Raw genomic sequence first — 25,638 nt, 5'->3', positions numbered from 1 at the left:
GAAAACTGGAAAGCAGTCTAGCAGAAATTAGGTTTAGGACAACATGTGGAAATGGAATCAAGATCTAGGTCTGAATCCTGCCCCAGACACTTGACCCTGACCAAGTCACCTAACTTCTTTGTAAATGAAGAAACAGATATAAGAATCTTTGTAGCTCTGAATCAAAGACCCTATAATATTACACAAGATTCTACAATAAATTCAAAATGGATACTTAAAATTAATATTAAATATCACACATAAAATAACTGGAAGAAAACTAGATCAGGTTCCTTTTACAACTATGACTAAAGAATGAATTTTTAACCATTCAAGGAATAGAAGCAATTGTTCTTATTGTTTGATCTTTTCAGTCATGTGCAACTCTTTGTGACCCAACTTTGAGGTTTTCTTGGCAAAGATAATGGAGTGGTTTGCCATTTCCTTCTCCAGCTAATTTTTTTTAAAAGATTAAATAGACAATTTTGATTTGAAATTAAAAACATGAACAAAATTAATGCATCTAGGATAAGAAGAGAAGCAGATGACTGGGGAAAATGGTTGTATCAAATATCTCTGATAAAGGTCAGATACCAAGATGTATAAACAACTAACACTAACATATAAGACAAAAAAGCATTCTCCAACAGGTTAAGTCTCCAAAGGATATGATCAAACACTTAGCAAAAGAGTTTCCAACTTCCAAATTAAAACACATTCAAAAGAATTCTCCATCACTTAATTAATAACAAAAGAAATGCAAATCCAAACACCTTGGCAGTTTTATCTCATACTTACCAAACTGTCAAAAAGATAAAAGACAGGACTAGTCAAAGCTGGAAGGGTCGTGTATTAAGGCAGTCCTAGGAAAACACTGTTGGTGGAGTTGTTCAAGTTTTCTTCTGTCTCCTCATAACAAGAGCTCTACTTTCTCCTAAACTGCTTCTCAGCCTTTAACTTGATCAATTTGGCTTTTGTACCCACACAACAGTTAACAACGTTCCTTTCCTTCTTGTTTAGCAAACCAATCAATTACGTTGTGTTTGATATATAAGGAGGGAGTTCTTTTCTCCACTATTTTTATTCTCCCTCAATGTTCAATGTTCTAATACAAATTAAAAGACAAAGCTATCAAAAAGAGATCAATGTGAGTACACAGGAATAGAAGGTTTCAGTAACTATAACTGTTTATATTTTAGCTTGAATGATTTGGATTATTTTTTCAAATAGATTTAGGTAGCTTACCATCTTTCTCCATGATTTAAAATAATTTACATAGTACAGGCAGTGGGATAAGAGTGGATAAGAGCTAGATTCAAAGTCAAGAAGACCCACTTCTGACACATTCTGGTTGTGTGAATCCAGGCAAGTCACAGTTTCTTGGTACACTAGGCAATTCTCTAAGACTATAAATGGCAGTTGCTGGTTTGCATTGATAAAGTAGTGTGGGAGCTACCTACACCAGTATATTACAGAAAATTACACACACACACACACGTATACATATGTATATGCATCTAATTCTTTTATTTTTTTAATATATACATACATAAACACAAACATGTATGAAAGAAAGAGAGAAAATGTAAGTGACCAATAGAGGAGTTACTTTTTCTTTAAGAGTCTGGTAGAATTCCTCTGTGAAACTGCCTGGAACTAGAACCACTGTGAAGTGCAACCTGTCTACTTCTCTTTGATACTGTTCCATTTAAAGTTAACCTAGTATTTCATATTTCAATACTTCTATAAGCATAGTAATCACTGATAATTTTCGTGGATTTTTCTGCTATTCTAAACTTCTCTTATTTCCAAATTTGGTAATTTGGGATCGTTCTATTATTATGATTAGATCTGATAAATGTTTATCAATTTTGTTTTTTTTCTTGAAAGAAATTTCTTACAGTCTATCATTCTTTTTCTTATTTTAAAGAAAACAACAATCTTGACTATTAGTTCCTGTTGACTTCTTGCTTTGTTCTGCTTATAAAGTTTTTAAAAAGCAAACTTGACTCCTTAAGTTTTTCTCTTCTCCTTACGGATGCAGACACTTAGCACTCTACGTTTACTCGGAGTACTGCATTAGTCATATACCATAGATTGTCATGCTTTATATAAAGTCTGTATGGTTGTGCTTTTGCTATCACCTATCATTTTTATAATTTCCTCTATCTACCACACATTTGGTAAATAAGCCATTTTTTTTTTGCTGCCATATGGGCCTACACCTTTTGTTCAATGTAAAATTATTTAACACTAATTTTATTGCACTGACAAAGCAGTGCATGGAGGCTACAAAAAGTCTAACATACCTGGGTTACATCATCCTAGAAATATGCATAGATGATTCTGGCAAGGAGAAAATAATTAGATACAAAGTCGCATAAATCTGCAAATATATCTATAATGACCTATGTTCAGCAGCAGCAGTGGCACAGAACCCATCACATTTGGATTCAAAAATTCCTGACATGAAATGCAAAGAAGTAGAACTGAAACCAAAGACAAGAAAGTTAGGAAGCATAGCCAGACCAGCTCAAGAACACAATGAGGAAATATGTGCTAAAGGTGGTAAAATGTTGACCATTTTACAAGATATCTCCAGGAAAATAACGAAAGAATGGGAAAACACAAAAACTATGTAAGTAACAGGAAAACAAAAAGCAATCTACAGGAGATCATAACTACCGACCCACATATCTACTTTACTGTCTTTTAAAAACCTTTATAACAATGAGCTATGTATGTATTAAGGATATCCTTGATGAAAATATAAGACAAGTTTTTGCAAACAATTCTCTACAACTGATCCTATCTTTATATAATTAAAATATGCAAAAACAGAAGATCTCACTGGGTTTACCATTTACTGATTACAAAAAAAAGCATGTGACTTGGTAGAGCAGCAAACATTCAGAAAATCTCCCTTGTTCAACGAAGTATTTTTACAGATATGTAAAAATCACTAAATTTTTAAATAAATGCAACTATAGAAATAACTATTCAACAATGCTCTGATTATTAACAAAGGCACAAAACAGGGAGATGTATGCTCCTTCCAGGCATTCATCACTGTTATGGAGCAAGTCTTGTGAAATATGGTGAGGTAATAGGATCATAGATCTGATTTGGTCCTAGAAAGAGCCTCTTGTTGGCTCAGAGGCCACTGGTAGTCTATCACTGCAGGACTCCAAGGCAATACTAGATGACCATTTGTCAAGGATGTTGAAGGCAGAATTCTTCCTCAGTTACAGAATAAGCTATATGGATTCTTAGGTTCCTTCCAAATCCTGAAATCCTAGAATGTTAGGTAAGGTTTTTTGTTGCCAAAGAAGCCAAAGTAAATAAGAAGAGCTCTGGATCAAACGATCTAAATTCTAATCCTAACCTAGCAACTAACTAAACTTGAATAAATCACTTACTTTGTATGTGTCTCAGTTTCCTCATCTCTAAAATGTGGGTGTTGGAGTAAATCTCTTTCCATCTTTAGGATTTTGATTCCAAGTTTAGTTAAAAGTTTGAGGTTATTAAAAGACTGTTTTCTGGATAAACTGAGATGTTACTTTATTTCAGAATTAAATACTAGACCACTGCTACTTTTACTTCTAAGAGTGAAATAAATACTAAAAATTACCTCTGAATGATAGACTACTTGCCGTGAATCTAATGATTCTTGGTTTAATTTAGCAAGAAGTGAGAAAAGTATATCTTCTTGATATCCTTTATGGGGTCTCTTCATCATCACCTGTCCTTCACTAGGAGAATCATCTTCCTAAGAAAAGAGAAACAAAAACGGGATTATCATAGCCTAAAGACATTTTTATTTATTCCTACTTACCTTCACTTTTAAAATAATTTTCACAATAAACATTAAAGTAAAAAGTTCTAGCTGAACTTTAGTTTTAGTTTAATCAACCAAAAGCATTTGTTAAACACTTACTACATTCCAAGCACTTTGCTAAAATACTGGGGATACAAAGAATGAAATAATTCCTATTCACAAGAAGCTTACATTCCAAAGAGGGAGAAAACAGGGACATATATAGATATGTACAGAATAAATATAAAGAGAATAAATACAAAGTAGTTACATTCAGAGTAGCTTGGGAGAGAGGACACCAGTATTTGAAAAAAAATCCATCTGCTTTCAAATCAAATTAATAGCATCATAAATTGGCTGGATTTTATTCACATTGGAGACAATAATGAAATTACAGTCACATCCATAGTTACAAGGGTTTGAATGAAATATACAAACTTTACAAATTATGTCCAGTGTGGTGATCCTTACCACACATATAATAGAGAATAGGGACACAACAAAATTAAATGTAATAATCCAAATGTTAATGTAGGGTGTCCCCAAAGTCTTAGGTTTTAAAAGTGTAAAACCACACTAAGACTTAGAAAACACCCCAAATATCCCATATGCAAATAAATATATGATTTTTGCTTCATAGATTAGTAAAAGTGGTCTAGAATTCTCTTTACAATGAAAAAAAAATAAAAATAATATTACTGTGCAATAAAATCCATAGGTAAAAATTGTAAAAGCTAAGTATTTGACATTAGAGCATGTGGAAAAAAAATATTTTAACAGCATTTATTTCAATAATTCACTGTTTCAAATATTTCTCATTGTTGGTTATAATAAAAGATGTTCCGCAATTTTAAAAACTACTAATAAGCTCTACTGCCTTGCCATTTGCTTCCTATATGTATTTTTCTTCCTTCGCACTCCAGAATATTCATCGTGTAATGTTTCTAACTATAGCTACAGTTATTAAAAAACAGCTAATCAATTATATCTTGAAGGAATGTTGTCATGGTTAAAACAAATAAGAGAGATATTAAACATTTATTTTTATTCATTATAGTTACCATGTTTTAATATATGAAATGATTCTTTTTATATTACATTAATAACCAATTATTAAATTAGGATTAAGGTTTTTCCTTTAGATTTCCTCATTCAGGGATCAGCCCTTGTAGGTCATTCAGCCAATATCTGAAGGACAAGGCTGATAGGTAAGAATGGCCTAATCCTCAGGGTACATGCTCCATGACCTTGGATGAACCCCACCCAACTAGCGGATCTTATTTTGGTCTATAGAACATTAATCTAATCTAGGTGCATTCCAGCACTAAATCATTGGGCCCAAGCCATTTTACCCCTCTATTAGAGTCCAAGGAGACCAAGCTTATGAAGGAGAAAACCAACCAGAAGAGTCTGAGTAGAGACAGACTCCTTTGTCCAGATTCCTGGAGACAGCTGAGTGTCATAATAAAGTCACATTCTCAGCAGAAAGAGCTGAAGACTTCTAGCCCAGCTCCTCATTAATGTGTCCACCTCCTCATTAACTGTTCACCAATCAGGGTTGATTTTCACCTCTCAGGGGCACATCCTTTTCCAAAAGTGTTTAAGCATTCAGGGATCTCTATGGTTTTGTCTTTGGTTACCAAGAGAGACCACTGACCATCAATTTATTATTTGATAGTCTAATTAATATATTGATTAGTTATTACCCAGAAACACCATCTCTTGGGCTTTTCATTCATCACATATATGATATTTAAAATATTTAAAGAAGCTACTGTTTAAAATTTCATTTCTTAATGCACCTTGAGACTACTTAATTTTCAAATTATATACCCTTTTCATTGTCCAGTTGCTAAAGTTATAGCCTAGCTACTAAAGTTAACTCATTCACTCTCTGTAATCGACAAACAATAACTAAATACCTACTCTGTGTGAAGCATTATACTAAGTACTGGGGGGAAATACAGTTTAGATAAGATACAGTCCCTAACTTTATGTCAATAAAGCAGTCCCTAACAAATCAATAAAACATATCCTGAACAAATGAATGGGAAAGCATGTATTAAGCACTTACTGTGTGTAAAGTACCGTGCTAAGTACTAAGGATACAAAAGAAAAGTAAGAGAGTATTCTCTTCTCAAAGAGCTCACATTGTAATAGGGGAAGGCAGCAGATAGCAGAGATTCAGTTCTAAGTCAAATGGAAAGGCCTGGTGGCAAAGGGGACAGTAATGCATTTTCATTCCTGATTTTACTTTTAGTAATGATTGTCATATATTTTAAATTGTGTGGTTCTTAAGCAGTTTCATAAGACTGAATTAATGAAATATGTATGAAAGTTTTTAATTTCTTCATAAATATTTTGCTACACTTTGTCTAACATGCTGCTTTTAGATAAATAAAAAAATCTGCTCTAAGATAAAAATTTAAGCAACAAGTCCCTCATCATGAGATCTAACGTTCTAGACGATCATTTTCTTACCATTTCATGAGCGTCATGCAGAGTGCTGGATAAACTATCATTGAAGTTGGTTAACAACAGTCCTCCATCTGTTCTATCTGGAAATTAAAATTTAGAAAACAGTTTCACCTTACATACAACAGTAAATTACAAATATAAATTTGCAACAGGACACTATTAGATAGAGCACTGGGCCTGGACTTCAAATTCAGCCTCAGACTAGCTGTGTGATCCTGGGCAAGTCACTTAACCCTGTTTGCCTCAGTTTCCTCATGTGTCAAATGAGCTGGAGAAGGAAATGGCAAACCCCTCCAGTACCTCTGCCAAGAAAACTCCAAAAAGGGGTCACAAAGAGTCAGACACAATTGAAAAACAACTGAACGACAATAACCTCTACTCAGATATAATTACACTATTATTTTCAATTCACATGCAAATTATTCTCAGTTTTTGATATGGTACTTGTTGAAAATGAAACAAAATTCCTTAGATGACAGTGCAGTTCAGCTGATGAGCCCAATGTATCTAAAAGATTTCAACATTAGAGCAAAACAAAAAGGTTTTAATTAAGGAACAAAAGCCATGATAGTGTATCAGCATCAATATTTATCAAAAGAATCTGTATTAAAGCACTTATTTCTCTCAAGTAAAATAAATATTTCAAATAGGTAAACTCGAAGAAGAATAAGCATATGCATATTAGCCAGTTCGGTGAAACCATTTGCAGAAAGTTAACTTACCTCTTGTAGCCATCTTCTGTCCATAATTAAACAAAATCTCTCCCTCTGAAATGGGTCTCTCAAGGGTCTCTGTCTCAGTGGTGGTGATGTAGCTTGAACTGCTTTCTTGTGTCATCTGGTCAGAACTTGGTGTGTGTACTGGAGAAGGAGCTGGTGCTTCAATAGGAAATGATTTAAAGATGACTGGATTGGGAGCAGTCGATGGAATGGGTAAAACCAAGTTCTCAGGTTCTTCATCCCGCGCCACAGACATTACACTAAAAACACAAGAGGGAAAAAAAAGACACATTTTAGATACTTAGTCCAAAAACTGCCTGGACAAATCTATTTTAAAAAACACATCTATGACTAGCATTATTATTTGATTTTCTTTAAAGGCTTTTCTCTATAAAATTATCTTGATTCTTTAAAATCAAAGGGATCAAAAGGAATTTTGTCCAAAACTAATTCTTTACTGACTGAAAAAGTAATGCTACAATACATAAATGTCACACCATTCACTGAGAATAATAATGAAAAAGTAAAAAGGGAAACTTTTCACTTATGATACTTTTTCTTCTAAAGTATCTAACGTTTTAATACCTTCATTAAAAGCTTCATTGCTTCCTGAAATTTCTTAATGTTATATAAATTATGGTAAAGATTCAAGAACAGCAAAACCAAGAGAAAACTACACAAAAAGGTCCCCGATAATAAAATGATACCATAGAGCACTTTAAGGTGTACCAAGTGCTTTACAAATGGTATTTAATTTCATTTTCACTACAGCCCTGGGAGGCAGGTGTGATATATTTGTGTGTGTGTGTCAACTGAAACAAACAGAGGTTAAGTGACTTGCCCAGGGTCACACAACTAATGAGTGTCTGAGACCAAATCTGAACTCAGTCTTCCCCTGGGCCATCTAGCTGCCTCTACAAGCAGTAATCACAAAATGTAATAATTACATTATTGTTATTATTACACAATTGTAATTTTTCCATCATACTAATTATAATAATATACACAAAAGGAAACAGTAAAATGCATCAGAATTCAGATTAATGAAATAACTGATACTGATTCTAGATGATGAAGCAATTTCCCTCCTCTCAAGAGAAGCAGTTTTACTACTGATGCTGCATATGCTATTAGATACAGATAACATTTTGGTTTGTTCTGCTTAACTTTTTTTTACTATAAGGAAGGACTCTGTGGAAAAACATAGATTACTAAGAAGAAATATAAAAAAACTTTAAAAGAATCCACAATTTTTTTTAAAAGACAAACAGGTTAAAAATTTTTTTTTATTGCTTACATGGCTCTTGGGTGAAGTGGTTCCTCTTGAACAGGATTAGGATTCTCTTCATCCAGTGGCAAATTATCATCACTCCATGGCTTGGGAAGTTTGGGGCTTGGTCTCTTCAGTTTTTCAGAGGAATCTTCAGAGACAGTGAGAGTTGGTGTACCTGCTAAAGGGGGTGTAGCAGCAGGAGTAGCTGTAGGAGTAGTAATGACAGTACTTGCAGGGAGATTATCATTTCCTAAAAATATGAAACCAAAAGGGAAAAAAAATCAGCCAAATAGTCCAACTGACAAGGGTAAAAGTATCTTGCTCTATAAAATTCCCTGACATTTTGTTATAAAACATAATGGTGAGTACTGGAAATAAGTATTACATTTAAAAAATTATTAAAAAAAGAAACCATTAATGTAAATACAACAGTAATTCTAAAAAAAAAACTAAATTATTTCACTGACTCAGATTGGAAAATTTTTAAAAAGCATCAACCAATTTCTCACTATGAGAAACAATCTGATATTTATTTTTAAAAATCAGTAAGGAAATAATATGATTATGTATTAATCTATAAATACAAACCCAAATTAAAATTCTCATTAATATGATATTACTGAAGCTGATGAAAGAATACAGTATTTACCTGTTTGAGTAAATTGTTCTTTTACAGGAAAAATATCATCGTGTTCTGAAACACAAGGTGAAGCCTCTGGAGTTTTTATTAATAATGGTCCCTTAAGAGGAGATGGAGGAGGAGACTGAGGTGGAGTGGGCTGTGGAGTTGGCACTGGAGTATGGTGAAGAGTCTAAGATAAATTTAATACAAAAAAAGATAAATGAAGCTTACAAATAACTGTAAGACTATTTTAAATAGAGTAAAATAGACTTGTTCATAAGCTATAAAAAACTTAAGACACAAAAAATATAGGAAAGATCATGACCATAAGGAACCTTGCCAAACTAGACACTTTTCTGTCTCCACACCTGTGGTACTGGGAAACCTCAGTTGTCTGGAAATGAGCCTTTGATTGAACATTGGACCTTCTGGAATAGTTCTGTATCCAGAAATAGTTTCCTCCTCTACAGATCTTTGAAGGATCATGGCAAACAAGAGAGAAGCCTCAGGACAGGAGGTGGGGAATATGTTGTTCTAATTTTAAAAGAAAATAAAGGTAGAAAAATTTGAAAACTATAGATTAGCTTGATGTGTACTCTTCGAAAAATTCCAAATGATTAAACACATGGTCTCTAAGCACTCAAAAAAGTAATCACTAGGAGTCAAGATGGGTTCACTAAGAACAAGCGATGCTTAACTAATCTCACTACTTTTCCTGACAGCATTAACAGACTGATGAATGAGAATGTTTGAGACATAACAAAGATTTCGAGCACAAAGTCTCTCACAATATCCTTATGAACAAGAAGGAGTAATATAAATTCAGAGTGAGATAATATAGTAAAGTGAATTTATAACTGGCTGAATGACCACACCCAGACAGTATCAATTAATGATGGATGTCATGCTAGGAGAAGGAGTTGCAGGCTCTGTCCTTGATTTTCTTTTGTTCATCATTCTTATTAGTCATTTGCACAAAGGGAGCACGCTAACCAAACCTACAGTTGAATGCAAACTATAGGGGATAATTAATGTATTTGATAACAAAAATCAAGATCAAAGTATCAAGATCCATAGGTTAGAATGACAGAAAATACCAAACCTAGACAAACTTGTGCTAAACAAAGAGAAAAAACCATAAACAATCTGAAATGGGTAAACAGGAAAATACAGATGAATCAATAAAATACTGTCTCCTCATTCTCTAAGATATCAGGTACAAGAAAGGACAACTATGTTCAAATTATCTAAAGATTGCAAATCATTTAGAACTGTAGAGCAGCAGCATTCACTGCACCCGCTAAATAAAGAACATCCAATTCATTCATTCATTGAACATGTATGTACATCTGGTATCAGAGCACAAGCCTATGTTTGTAGAAGCTCTTCAATGAAACTGGTCACAGAATGAATTTTTTTTTTGAAAACAGAAAAATCTCAAAGACATTCTAAGATCTTTAACCCCAAAAGAGTAATGACTCTCTATATACAGCCTACATTAAATAAAACATAGCCTTTAATGGATGGTTCTTTATGGAAGGTCCAAAGTATAATGACCAGATGATACTTCTTTCTTAGTTTCAAAACTCAGTAAAGAAGCCTAAGGTTTTTATGAGTGAATGCAGTCAAATGAGTCCTAAGTGTTTTCAGATCTCTTCAGTCTCCAACTGAGACGTGCATTGGTATGTTAAGAAGGCTATCACTAGTTTAAAACAAAAAAGAGCAAGCAAATCATGATTACAAAATAAAATTCCAAAGATCTCATTTCTGGGCGCAACAATCTGCATAACGCTGATTAGACCAGCTTATGTTGTTGATTCGAACTTCTATAAGATAAACGTAAGCCTAAGTTCCCCCGGGATTTAAGAACTAAAACGTTAACTGTTTTGAATGTGCCTGTGTAATGGTAATGTCAATAACACTATAATAAAATAATGTAATGTTAATGTAAAATAAAGCCTGTAATAGTTAAAAAATTGCATTGTCCTAGAGCTTTCAAAAGATTCACACTTATTTACCTATAGAAGCCAGCTTAGCTCCATACTCCAATTTCAAAACACTAGGCATAAAAGGAAGAGGCACATAATCCAGGTTCCTTCCCTTTCCTCTATAACATCAAGTTGTTACTCTCTTCTGTGTCCAGGAAGATGCTATCCATCTACTGAAGCCAAACCAATTAAAATGCCCCTTATGTGCATGCCCCTAAGGCAGCTGGTGGTGCAATGGATAGAAATGGACTGGAGTCAGGAAGACCACTGTTCAAATCCAGCCTCAGGCACTTGCTAGCATGACCCTGAGCGGGTCACTTTACCTGTTTGCCTCAGTTTCTTCAACTGTACAATGGAGATAATAATAGCACCTACTTTGAGGATCAAATGAGATAATATTTGTAAAAAACACTTAGCACAGTGCCTGACACACAGTAAGTGCAATAAAAATGCTTATTCACTTTCCCTCCCTTTCTTTGTAATGACAACCATAAGATATTTGAATTTAGATATTCAAGAAAAGTCTGGAACTGACTGTTCTCACTCACGCAATGCTTTCTCTCCCTTTTGCTTTTCAGTCTCATAAGGAACAGGAGCTCTCTTCTAAAGACACTGTTTCCCTAGATGGCCAGTTGACTTAATAAAACTTTGGGCAATCTGACGTGCCAAAACACAGAAAGATTTTTAAAAGTCCATAATGCATCTGCTGCTTATAGAGTAAAATTAATGCATAAAAGCTTTTCAAAAATATCTCTAACACTATTTTTATACCATTCTGAAAAAAATAGTTCAGAATCACACTTATCCGAGGTTGACGAAGATCTTCTATTGCTGAACAAGTATAGAATTCACTCTAGATGAGTTGAAATATAATTAAGTATTCACTATGTGCCCAAGAACTGAACTAAGCTCTAGGGATACAAACAGAAAAGCAAGCCTGTTCTTGCCCTTAAGAAGCTTAAATTCTAATGGGGAAACCAAACACATAGGAGATGGGCAGCTAGGAAAGGGTGATTTGATATGAAAAGTCATGGAGATTGTTGGTGGAACAATGAGGGAGTCGCTGATGACCCTATTCCAAAAGTAATGGTAGTGTTGAGATGATGGTGAAAAGAAGGAAAGAGTTAGTGGTCTCTGGAGATCTGGATTAGAGGCTGTAGGAAAAACCAGTGTCTAAGGAATACTTTACCATCTTCCTGCCCGCCTCTTAAATTTTATCTCATTAACACTGAAAAAGAGATTTCATGAGGAATTTGACCTACTCCATAGCTACTAGATAACACATTCAATATGTCAATAGCATCAAAGCATAATTCTTAATTTTGCTTATTCCTGATATCACTTTCAACCTAAATTTAAAATTTAAGTCAATTTAATTTTTTTTTAACAATCCAAGCCTGATTTACACTTGGCAACAAGAAATCTGATCTGAATACTGTAAAACAGAGGGTTAAAATATTTAAACTTCTGCCGCCTTAATACTCTATATAACAGAAATTGTTCTTACTGGTAAGTATGTTACATTGGCAGGAACATTCTCTGGAAGAGGAGGAACGCCTTTTGTCATTTCCCTGTTACCCAGCATGATGGCAATAATCTCTTCAAGAGCTTCATTCACAAAAAGACTAATCATGTCAGAATTCACAGGCACACCTGCATCAACAACGAGGCGAAATCCCGTACCACCTGCTGCTTCAACAGGACATTAAAACATTTGAGAAAAGTAGATGTGTTAAAACTTGGGCAGAATCAATATTTTAATTCCTAAAGTATTAGAAAGGCTTATAGGAACAAGAGGAGGTAAATATGAAAATATAGACATACTTTATGTTTTGAGTACAATTTATTAAGATAACTGATAAGGTAGACCACATTACTAACTGAAATGGAATTGGGGGGAAATGCAAGGATGTGATCCCATTCCTACTACTATAGATAGCTTTCAGAGATACAAAAAGATTTGCATCTACACTTGCATCATAGTCACTAAGAACTAATGCATTTGAATGAACTCCCGTAGTCATTTTGCAAGGAGATGTACATAAACTACAATTCTTAGCTAAAAGGCAAACAGGAACAATAGGGGAATTCAGAGAAAGGAGAAAGCTACTTTATGAATACAAATGCGAACTTTTAGCCACCATTCTTGGATTCAGAGATTATGTGAACTACTCTATAGGTAGAAATGTTGCACTTCTATTTTCTATTATCTATACATCTATCTATATTCTATTATCTATTATCTAATGAAAATGTGGATAAAACACAGATTTCATCTAGAGGCATCATGTGACCTTCTTTCTTATAATGAAATAATTTTGAAATTATGGTGAAATGTGTGATCTAGGCATCTTATAAAGGGAACCCAAAAAAGGAGGGCAGTAATTTTAAAGAAACTAAATCATCAATATAAAAATTAACTTATTCTCAGTCACTGATCAGGGCAGAAGGAAAGACAGTGATACTCATAAACTATACCAAGATACACTTCACTTCACTGGAAGATTAACTCTAATTAGACACTAATATCCAGAGTTCCCTAAGATGTGTTGTAGATCCCCTAGGATGACACATGTATGTAAGGGAGGGATAAATCAAATTCCCTTGGTATTTACTCAAGTCACAGAAGAAATGGTTGGGATTTTTAATGCAAGTGAAGAAACTGTAGAAAATACTAACTATATTGTGATCCTAAATCACTGTTCAAGGATCATCCATCAAAAAACCTTCCTTTTCTTTTCTATACCAAAACGTTCACAGCAGCACTTTTTGTGGTAGCAAGAATGGAATCAAACTGAATGACTTTTTATTGGGGAGAATTTGAACAAACTGTGATAAAAATTGCAAGAACTACTACACCATAATAAATGCTGACTATAAGGAATTCAGAGAAGTTTGGAAAGACAATGAAATGATATACAGTCAAAAGTAGGGTCCAGAGAACAAAAAGATACATAATGAAAAAAATAAAAAATAAATAAATAAGATACATAAAGACCACAATAATGTAAAGGAAAATATGACTAAAAGAAATTAGAATTCAGATTAATATAATGACCTTTATTTCAGAGTACTGAAATGAAATATACTGCCCTTCTCTTCATATACAAAATGACATATACCCTGACAAATGTGTTCAGTATGTCGGTTTGTGTTAAGTGTTTTTCTTTGTCACAAGGGTGTGAAGGGTATATCAGAAACTGGCATTAATATGAAAAACAAAAACATCAATAAAAAGAATTAAGAATTCTGAAGACCTCTTTTACCATTATTATAAGGATCTTTACACAGTAAATTGAACACAAGCACAGTCCAAATGGCATCTGAAAAGAAAGAAATGAAGCGGCTGGCACTCACCAACATCGGCGGCTGAAGTTTCCCTTTCTTCACTTTCTGAAACACTAACATTAGGTGCTGCCCGCTGCTGGAACGGAAGCACCCTAGTGATAATTCTTGACATTATTTCTTGTTCTACCCTGGAAAACAAAAGTGAACGGCTTTTTAAAAATGGAAATTCATGTAAATGATGGACATATTGCTTTGACATTTTCAAATCTTCCTTTACTCATGAACTACAGATATGATATCTGAAAATGATAGCTGTTCCACAAAGTGATAAGGCTGAAAAAGATATGCTAGTTTAGTAACCTTAACTAAAGAACACCAAAAGAATCATTGTGATAGAAGAACTTCCTTAAAGTCGCTTTGGAAACTGGGATGGGAAGTTTAACAGAATTCCTAAGTTCAGAAGAAAGAATGAAGAACTCTACTGAACAGCACACAGAATCACAAAATGAGAGCTGGAAAGAACCTTAAACAATCCCTTGGTCTGTCCTCTTGTCTTCAGGCATGCAGTTATCTAAAGAACCCAAGAGAAATATTTTTTTCTTTTTCCAAGGTCATTAATTATAAACAATAACAGTTAACACCCATATTGCACTGTAAGATTTGTTTACAAAGTGCTTTACATTCCATCATTTCAGCCTTTAAACAACCTGATTCTGCAGCTAAGGAAACTGAGGCTAGGGCAGATTGCTTTGCCTAGGATCACAAAGTCCACTTCAAGGGGCGTATTTGAACCCCAGTCCCTCCAGATTTCAAGTTCAGTGAGTCATTACACTACCACGTTACAATGCTCTTCAAAATACGGACTCAAAAGTCACCCTGACACAACAGAGGATAACTTTTTAAATGCTTTATTACAATACCCCCCCCAAAAAAAAGACACACTTCTGCCATTGTAATGACAGTAGATTCAAATTAATAAGTTTGGAGATATTCCCTGTCATTTTTAATAAAAAATGAAGTCAAATAGGCCCTTCACCCCTACATCAAACAGTGACCAGCAGAGTGTTAAAGAAAATTTTAACAGGTAAAAGGAAGAAATTTAAGTGTTGCAAAGGAAGTCTCATTTTCCTGTTATGTTTAATATCACTTTATTAATATCGACATCAATGTAAACTTACCAATTAATAAGGCTATTTTCTAGAGCCTCTTTTCTCTCAATCACTTTCTCCAGAATGTCAGCAGTAGGTTGAGCAGCAGATACGACTGGTGGAAATGGAGGGCCATTATAACTGTGAGGAGTAACTTTAGCATTTTGGTTAAACTCCAAAACTGGTTCAGAGAAATCTGCGATGTCATCACTTTTTTCTTCATCCTAAAAGTAACAAAAAAAAAAAGAATACAGTCATTCTTTCATACAATATTTATTTGTGAGGTATTGTGTTAGGTAAAGTAAATCTTTTAAATATTACATTGTTTATATTTTATACACTGAGAGGAAACATAAGTGGATAGAGAGCTGGCCTAGAAGCCAAGAAATCTCTATTCAAATCCCACCTCTGACCCAAACTGACTGTAACCCTGAGCAAGTCACTTGACCTCACACTGCTAGAGTCTAAGCTGAAGAGAAAGTGCCAACTTACATTGGTGGCGGGAGTTTCCTATTCTGGGGTTCCCTATACCAATTAAGTAATAGGCCCAGCCCCTGGCCCTTTCCCCTATTTTATACATCAGTCTTAAAAATTAAACTGTCACCAAGTCAATCAGGACAAGTAGCAACTTAGAGCTGTCAAAAATAAAAGAATATTTAATCAAGCAATAATTCCACTCGTATACATACATAAGAGAAGACAAACAGCCAGATTAAAAAATTTTTGTTAGTTAGCAGAATATTTACCAACTTCTTATCCACATTTAAAATATCTTATTCAGTTTACTAAACTCACCCTGTTAAGGTATAATAGCATTTAAACTGTGTAGCTTAGGAATCATAGTTGAGAGAGAAATACAAGTAGGAATACAATGAGAAAATGTTATTATGATTCAGAAAAAAATAGTGGGCACCTAATATGTAGTTCTGTCAAACAACCTACTATTGAATACTATCTACTAGACTATATTATTTTACTATTATGTATTCTCTATCATGCCCCAGAAACCTCATCACTGGGAAACTGCAACATCCCACAAGACTGAATTAGCCTCAGTACTCAAGCATGAATGGAGGGCAAAGCAATGAGCTTCAAAGCTTCCACTGAAGGAAGGGTCCCAGGCTATTATCTCCCCACCTGCACTCCTGTGGACTTCTCCAACAATCCCCAACTCCACCACTTTTCCATTTCCTTTTGTATGTTATCTTCCCCCAACGACAGTAACCTAGTTGAGGGCAAGGACTGTCTTTCTTTTTCATGTGTATTCCTAGCATTACACAGTGTCTAGAACATAGAAGGTGCCTAGTAAATGTTAACTGACAAGTAATATGGCATAAAAAGTTTAAGACTAGAACCAAGAATGGAAAGCTACCTTGGGAAGACAAACTTTTTTTCCTAAGGGAAAAGAATACTTCTTATTATAATTATATTCAACCTAATTTTCAAGATTTTCCAGACTATAATATATTCAATGATATACTATTGACAACAATTATATTATATATTGTCATATAATTTATTATATATTATATAATTCCATATTATAATTATTGATAATAATGTATTAGTAATAATATATTCAAGAGAACCAAACACACTGGATGACGATTAAATATCTTTTTAATTCTAGGAATATGACTTTTCCTAACTTCTTAGAATGAATTTTTTTTAACTTTTTTTTCTTAAATGCACCAGAGAAAGTGCCAAGGTGCAGTGAAGAAAGTGCAAGACTGGGGGCAGCTAGGTGGCACAATGAGTAGAGCACCGGCCCTGGAGTCAGGAGTACCTGAGTTCAAATCCGGCCTCAGACACTTGACACATTTACTAGCTGTGTGACCTTGGGCAAGTCACTTAACCCCAATTGCCCTGCCTCCCCCCCCCCCCCGCAAAAAAAAAAAAGTACAAGACTTAGAACCAAGACAATGGGTTCAAATCACAGCTCCAACCAAACAAATTTTAAGATCATATGGAAATCATTTCACCTCTCATCATCTATAAAATGGAGATAACATATACTACCCTCAGTGGTTTGTTAGGAGAAAAGTACTTTTTAACCCTTAATGTACTCTATAAGTGTAAGGAATTATTAACAAGAAACATTTCACAGGTTACTTCTTTGATAATCATTATTATTCATGTAGGTTCTTTCCATTTCCTACTTTGATTGACCCAGGCTCTACAGAAGAAAGGGGAGGGGGGGCATGGAGGTCAAGTAAGTATGTAAATATATGTGTGTGTGTGTGTGTGTGTGTGTGTGTGTGTGTGTGTATACATATCTATAGATAGGTACTATATACATATTATGTAATATAAAGTACATAAAGCATAGTTTAATTACAGCATGTATATATATATATATATATATGCAGATACCTGAACAAATATTTTTATCTTAGATTTAAAATTTTAAATATCCTTTGGGTTAAATTTCTCAAAAAAGCAAACTGAAAAATTTAATCATTCTGGCATAAAATCTTATGATATTTCTTAACAGAAATTTCTGAAGCAAATTTATTATTAAAAGAGGCTGATGAAGATTTCCACAAACACAGAGTCCAGCCTGCTCAATTAAGTTTGGGGGCATACAATGGATAAGAAGAACCCAGATGATTCCAGATGCAGCCCATAATGAACTACTGATATTTTGTCTACAATAGGAAGGATTTTTCAGCTTCTGGAGAACCCATACACCCCACCTAGGTCCTTTGAAGGTCCTTAATTACCGAATGACTTACAAGTCTGACTCTTTCTGGGGTTTTATTTCTTGGAGGGCTTTGTATATAAGGGTTGATTCTGCTCCTCCTATCTGTTCCCTCCCTCGGTCTGTTACCTGAGCCACCATCCCTCCCCTAGGGTCTCTGCCACTGTAACCTCATTAATATAGTGGAAGATTTATAAACCCTCAACAACTGGGGCCTCTTTTAAGTCCCTGCCCACCAACCTGTGACAATGTGAAGAAATATTCAAATAACCCTGAAGTAAAATGAGGGAAATACACTAAACTCCTTCCCAGGTAAAAGCAAACTGCTCGTGACTAGTTTCAGCAATGGGAATAAAGAAAAAAAACACTGGCAAATTCAACAACCAACCAACCAATCAATAAACAATTGTTAAGCGCCTACTAGGCATCAGGCCTTGTGCTAAGCACCCACCCAGGGACGATGCTGACCGATCCACCATGAGGCCAAGATCAAGAAAAGTCACAGCGTTTGACCGAACAACTTCATTCAGCTCCTGATAGTCAGCTGTTAGTTGCGAGGTAGTTGCCAGCCACTACATGAGGTTGTTGTGAGGGATGTATGCAGCAAAGTACTGTAACCTCCTCATCTCCATTCCTAGGGAGGAAATACCTTTCACTCCATTCAAACTACCTGATATTGTTTAATAACAACTACACAGGATAGTGTGGGCAACTCTAAGGACTCAATAACTGGCACAGGAGTTAGTCAGCTAGGTGTTACAAAAGGTCCAAAAGCACTGGCCCTGAAGTGAACAATTAAATTCAAATCCAGCTCAGACGATTACTCTCTGTGTGACTGAACAAATCACTTATTTGCTGTCTGCCTCAGTTTCCCCAAATGTAAAATGGAAAGAAAGAAGGAAACAAAAATTTGTTAAATAGCTATTATGTCCCAGGGGACTGGGCTATGTGCTTTACAAACATTACCTCATTTGATCCTCACGATAACCCTGGGAAGCAGGTGTTATTATTATCCTCATTTTACAGCTGACAAAACTGAAGGAGGCAGAGGTTAAGTGATTTACCCAAGGTCACGAAGCTTGTAAGTGTCTGAGACCAGATCTGAACTGAGGTTTCCCTAATTCCAGACCAAGTGCCCTACCTCAAAATAGGGATAATAATAGCACCACCCTCCAACGGTGGGTGTGAGCATAAAATGAAATGCTTGTAAAGTGCTTTGTTAGCCATTATTACAATTAGTGCTAGCATTATTACTATTAGCTATCATAAGTGTCAGTGTAAGTACTGATTTCCAAGACTTCATAAAATTCATGCCCATGGTATACTTCCCCTATTCGGTCACAAATGAGACGCAACTAGGGAGGTTTTCTACCACTTCCGCCTGAGTAAATGTGCTCCTTCCCCCAATGGTCTTCCCCCTAAAATCCCAAGGCAAATTAGGGTATCTCCACGGACACACTGAGGGACCTGTGGTATATAACAGTAACCCAACTGCTGGTTTCTAGCTACCCCTTATCAAAGATTAAAGGAGGAGATAATGGGTGATTATGTCATCATCTTTTAAAAAGAGGAAAGAGAAAAGAGGACTTATATCTAATGGCCTCAATTTTCTCAGTAAAGTAGGAGGCAACCTCTTTGCCTGAGAACCAAGGGGAGGGGCTACTGTTGGAGGCTTGAGGAAAGATGAGAACATCTGGTACAGCCACCTGAGATAAATATGTAATACTAATGCTAGCTACATATAAGCAAGAGCCATTAAAATATAGACATAAACAGTTACAAAAATATGAACATGGATATGAAAAGTTTTCCAAAAACTTGCAAATTATAAAGCATTACTTGAAAATACACTCAAGGGGCAGCTAGGTGGCGCAGTAAGTAGAGCACCAGTCCTGGAGTCAGGAGGACCTGAGTTCAAATGCGACCTCAGACACTTGACACACTTACTAGCTGTGTGACCTTGGGCAAGTCACTTAATCCCAATTACCCTGCCTTTCCCCCTCCAAAAAAAACCAAAAAAAAACCAATAAAAAATACACACTAAATAAATTAGAGTAAGAGAAATTCAAATTAAAACAAAACTGAGGTTTGTAACAGAAAAATGGCAAATACGAATGAGTGATACAGAATGACAACCATAGAAATACAATGTTGGTGGTGCTATGAATTGGTCCAACCAACCTAATACCAGTATGGAATTATGAAAGACAACTGGCCAAAAATTAGCACTACCCAGCAATCTTATACCAAAATATTCATAGCAGCCTCTGAGACCATAAGGATTAAAGTTAGTGACTGTCAACTGGGAACTGGCTGTAAAAATTGTAGTCTATAAATGTAAGGGAATGATATTGTCCAGTAAGAAATAACAAATGAGGAATTCTGAAAAATGTGGGAAGCTTTGTATGAACTCATAGACAAATGAGCAGAACCGAACGAACAACATAAACAAGGACAACTCACTCAATAATTTACTGAAGAAAGTGAACTCCCCCTTCTCTACATCTTAAAAACCTTCATGACCCTCCATTCTCTCTTCCTTTACTCCTGTCTCTCATTAAGAGCTGACGCTTCTCACCTGCCACATCTTCCCTTGATCCTGTCTTTTCCCATCTTCTCCAGCAAACTGCTTCCTCTCTTTTTATTTTTTAAACTCTCCCTACCTACTGATCCCTTCTCTATTGCCTCAAAAAAAATCTAAGGTTCATTTATCCTAGGAAAAAAAAGCCCAAAACTCACTATCTCTACCACTAACTCACTAGATCCTACAGTACCCTCAAGTTATTGTCCTTCATCTTTCTCCTCTTTCAAAGATGAATTCCTAGGAAAAGCTGACACTGATTCCTTCCATTGCCTCTCCTTTCACTGACTCTTCAATCCTTTGCATTATGGCTTCTGACCTCATCCCTCAACTGAACTAGATTCTCCAAAGTTGCCAATGACGTCTCAACTATCACAACTGATGGTGTTTTCTCAATTATCTTCCTTTCTACAAGACACTTGTTGACTCACATTCTCCTCCTTAACACTAGCTCCTCTTAGTTCTTCTCTATCTGACTGTTCTGTCTCAGTCTCCTCTGCTTATTCCTCATCCATGCCATGCCACCTAACGGTGGCTCTACTCCAAAACTGTGTCCTTGGTCTTTTTATTCTCTCTATATATCTTCTCACTTTGTGACATCCAAAGTCCTACTGAATTATCATCTCTAGCAGACAACTCCAAAATCTATTTATCTAGCCTCTCTCGAACCCTAATCACTCCACCAATTGCCTAATATTTCAAATTAGATGTTCTGTAGATATCTCGAATTCAATATGTCCGAAAGTAAACTCACTTTCCTCTACCCTCCAAAAAAATCGCCTCTCTTTCTGAACTTCTCTACTTCTGCTGCTTCATCATCTAATCTATTTCTTCGTCTTCCCAGTCAACACAGGTTCACAACCTTGGCATTGTCCCTGACTCACACCATTCCTCACCCAACACAGCTTGTCATTTCTGGTCATTTCTTCTTCCTTCATATTTCTTCTATCTATTCTTTTCTCTCCTCACATGGACACTAACACACTAGTTCAGCCCCTCATCACCTCTCTCTTGGGATATTACAAAAGCATCCTAATTGAGCTCTCTTCCTCAAGGCCCTCCTCTCTTTACTCCATTCTTCACACAGCTCTGAAAAAGGAGATTTTCCTCAAGTTCATGAACTCCCACGCCTTCCCTATTGCCTCTGAAATCAAGTATAAGCTTTTCTGTTTAGCTTTTAAAGCTTTTCAACAACCTGGCCTCAATCTGCTTTTTCATGCTTCTATCTCACTCCCCTACTTGCACTCTCTCTCTGATCTAACCGAACAACCCTCCTGCTGTGCAATGTCTTGACACCTTTGTTCTGGCTGTCCCCAATGACTAGAACACACATTTTTCTCATATATACCCATCAGAATTCCCTACTGTCTCATTCAAAACTTAATTCAAGTAATATCTTCTACATGAATTTTTTCCTGATTTCACCACCACCATCACCAACAGTAGATGCTAGTGCACTATTACCAAAAAAATTTTTTTTACTTTGTATTTATATATACTTATTCATGATTACCTTCCTCTAAAGAATGTGTGGTCCTTCAGGGCAAGGACAGTTGGATTTTTTTTTCTTTTTATCTCCAGGGTCTAGCACAGTACCTGGCACACAGTAAGCATTTAATAAATACGTGATTTAAACAACATAAATGAAAACCCTACTCTGAATAGTTGATAAAACAATGAGAAGAGACAATAAAATATGCCTCCTTATTCACAGCAGAAAGACTAAGGGCTACCAGGAAGAATGTCTTACAGTACATATCTTCAGATGCAGTTTATATATATATATATATAGTGACCAGGGAATATTTAATCTTGAGAACAGTAGGGGAAAAGACCCAGTGCAGGGCAGAGAAGGAAAAAGTTTTCCCAGAAATGGCTATGAGGTGGGAACAAAAGACATTCATGAAACATTTTTTAAAAGTTAAGTTGGAATTAAAAGAGAAATGCTATCTTAACAAATTCCTACAGCATTATAAATAGGAAACAATGCTGAACCATTTGGAGTTCCCATTTTTACCTGTATAACATCAATTACTTCATCAAAGTTGGATCCTGGAAACTTAGGGTCATCTTCATCAGGCTGGGGAAATTCTGGATCCTAAAAGATATTCAATGTTATTTCATAAAGCCTCCTACTAACATGACAACTATTACTTCTGCTCATAGATCCAATGGCTTTTTCTAATCCTTTGGTCTTCTATCTCTTCCATTTCATCCTTAGTTCCATGTAAAACTACATCCCTGGAATAAGTTTAATTTCATATCACTGCTTAAACTCATTGTCACAAAGGCCAAAATTACTATAAAATATATAAAAATGTTTCAATTCCTTCTACATTGTCCCGTGCAAGAACTAATCTTACTACACAGGAGCCACCAGAATGAAGTAAAACCAGCCCCAAAAAATAATCTTGGAATGACCACCGGCCAAAATCAAGAAAAACATGTCCTTATAAACACCTAAATGCAAATACTGTATTTTTTTTTCAAAGCCCATCAGCCTCTAAACTTAATTCCCTAGTGGCCCCTCCCTAACACACACACACACACACACACACACACACACACACACACACACCCCACTACCCAAGATCTAAATTCACATTTATTTATTTATTCAACTTATCTTAAGGAAAAGAAGCTTAATATGGATTAGCATTAGTTAATACCTACAGGATACATGCTACAGAATGGGTTTAAATTTTAGAGGATACCTGTATCCATGTCTGTATGGGATGAGATGCTTCTAGGGAACTGGTGGAAGCCTGATTTTCATCTGTGCTTTCATTTGAAAGGCTATCAATATCTAAATTGGGTAATACCTAAAATAAAAATTGAAATAAACAACCAGCATCATATGTTAAGATATTTTCCATTCATAATTTAGATGTAAGTATCTGTGTTAGCAATGCCTGATAATAAAACAGGTATATTCACAGTTTGAGCCCATTTTTTTCTACAGATGGTATAATGACAAAGGTTTAATTCTGGCAAACTAAGCAAAAATACTTGAAACTTGGCTCTTGGTTTGGCTCTTGATTTCATAAGAGCTAGAACCAGAACCCTGTGAAGAACTCTGTTTTAAATATCTTCTATGGTCCACCATCCCCACCTAGCCCCATATCTTACACAAAGCTGTGTGCCTCATTAATGCTCAATAAGCATTTAAGTAATTAAATCAATGAAAAAAAATTTATCTTTTAAAAGAAACATACATCCTTTAAAAACTATCAATACAAAGACAACATTATTATGTACCTGGCAGGCTCAGGTACTTACAATGTAAATAAAGCCACAGTTGCACCTTTGATCCCATACAGATCAAATAACTAAACTCTATTCTCATGACTGTTCAGGCTGGGGTGCAATTTCTGTCATCTCACAAACGCAAGCTATTGGGCAGAAGAGGGATCAAAGTGTATGTTCATGGAAATGGCAGGGGTAAAGCCATCACAATTATCAGAAAAACACAAAGCACATGCCTTTTTGCTGTAGGCCAATAGTACTTTCACACGTGAATGCTATCACATTTATCTCACTTTACTAAGGAATTCTCATCATTAAAGAACAATGTCTCTCAACAATACAGTAATCCATTAAATACTAATATCATGACATTTAGTTAAAATGTTTCTCTCATTTTAACACTTTTATACCTGTATAGTAAGCTGAGGAGGATCTTTTTTTTCTGATGTCATCTCTATAAGTGCCGTGTTGGGTTTCTTTGGTCCAGTTCGTTTAGTTTGAGTAGATGAAGGAATAGAAGTATTTACTGTCACGATGTTTGGTTTTTCTATAATTACTTCAGCAGGTGGCATGGAATCACTATTGCTTTGGGTCTGTCCTGAATAAGTTTAAAAAGAAATGAAATGTAAATTTCCATATTATGGAAATTGGTTAGGGACAGGACAAGCACAGACAGAGGCTGGTTTAGGTACCCAGGACGTCAAGTAAAGATGCTTCATAATCTGTAATATCTATAATAAACTTGCTAGTTTTATTTTATGAATGCATTATTATAATCATGTTATCTCAAGAATATAAAGGAAACAGGAGAGAGAACAAATACAACAAGATTTATGAAACATCAAGGGTCTCCAAAGATCACAAAAGGAAACAAAAAATTGGAAACAAAATAGATGACTGTTCAGAGAATGGCTATACAAATTTTGGTACATTAAGGTAATGGAATATTACTATGCCTTAGGGAACAGTGAACATTAAGAATTCAGAGAAGTATGTGAAGAGAGATACAAACTCATAGAGAATTAAAGGAAACAACAGACACAATAAATACCACATAATTCAAAAGAAAAAAGTTAACTGAACATTCTGTAATTATAATGACCTAAGGTAAGAGTTGAGAAAATGCACCCTCATACAATACATATCATATCACATTTGGTTATTTGATGTGACAATTAGTTTTTTCAGAACTGCTTCTCAAACCACACGTATTGGTAATTCAGGTGGGACGTTTTTTACTGTTTTAGAATGCTAAAGTAATTAAGTATTTGATTGAATCTTACTAGGTGCAAAGTCCCAGGCTGGTTAGCAAACTAGTTCACTAGTTTGAGAGAGGCAGGAAGCCCCCAGGGCCCTAAGAGGAGTTGCTAAGCCCAGAGCCAATAGCAGGTGCCTTAAGTTCTGGTTGCTCAGATGACATTTGATGACTGTATAAAAAGAGAGAACAGACTTGTGTGCTTGGGGCTTTGAGCCACTGGAGGAGTGGCGTGTGACTCTGGGTCAGCCATTGTTAAGAGCTCCCCGGCTCATGAACCTAGATGTTGATGATTTCTTGGTAACTATGAATTGTGATCTGGTCTGTTTATATTGTGTATGTTTGTAACTTGTTTGTATTCGCTCTGAAGTTCAGGTTGCTGGCTTTTCCTCCTGAACGAAGTGAGTTTATACGTACATGGTGGATTAAAGTAAGATTATTAACCCCTTAATGTTACTCTCCTTAGTAAAGCAGATCAAAAGAACCCATGCTGGCAGCGTTCTTGTTGTTGGGCTTGTGTTGGTCTTTCACCCCAACAGCAGC

The 25,638-nt window shown here is 35.4% G+C and overlaps 1 protein-coding gene across 2 annotated transcripts in view; it reads right to left on the bottom strand.

Annotated features, from left to right (window-relative positions):
• The window catches only part of KIAA0586 (KIAA0586 ortholog), a 137,563-nt gene that overhangs the window by 55,512 nt on the left and 56,413 nt on the right, over nucleotides 1–25,638 (bottom strand). For both annotated transcript variants that reach the window (XM_036734401.1, XM_036734402.1), the window contains 11 exons: nucleotides 24,251–24,438; nucleotides 23,309–23,416; nucleotides 22,612–22,692; nucleotides 15,343–15,536; nucleotides 14,234–14,352; nucleotides 12,384–12,565; nucleotides 8,916–9,078; nucleotides 8,291–8,516; nucleotides 6,997–7,253; nucleotides 6,278–6,354; nucleotides 3,611–3,748 (listed from right to left, as the gene is read on the bottom strand). In XM_036734401.1, the coding sequence (XP_036590296.1) occupies nucleotides 3,611–3,748; nucleotides 6,278–6,354; nucleotides 6,997–7,253; nucleotides 8,291–8,516; nucleotides 8,916–9,078; nucleotides 12,384–12,565; nucleotides 14,234–14,352; nucleotides 15,343–15,536; nucleotides 22,612–22,692; nucleotides 23,309–23,416; nucleotides 24,251–24,438 (1,733 nt within the window). The remainder of the gene's footprint in view (nucleotides 1–3,610; nucleotides 3,749–6,277; nucleotides 6,355–6,996; nucleotides 7,254–8,290; nucleotides 8,517–8,915; nucleotides 9,079–12,383; nucleotides 12,566–14,233; nucleotides 14,353–15,342; nucleotides 15,537–22,611; nucleotides 22,693–23,308; nucleotides 23,417–24,250; nucleotides 24,439–25,638) is intronic.

This window comes from Trichosurus vulpecula, chromosome 8 (assembly GCF_011100635.1).
Source record: "Trichosurus vulpecula isolate mTriVul1 chromosome 8, mTriVul1.pri, whole genome shotgun sequence".
NCBI lineage: Eukaryota > Metazoa > Chordata > Mammalia > Diprotodontia > Phalangeridae > Trichosurus > Trichosurus vulpecula.
This window is presented reverse-complemented; position numbering and strand designations above follow the sequence as displayed.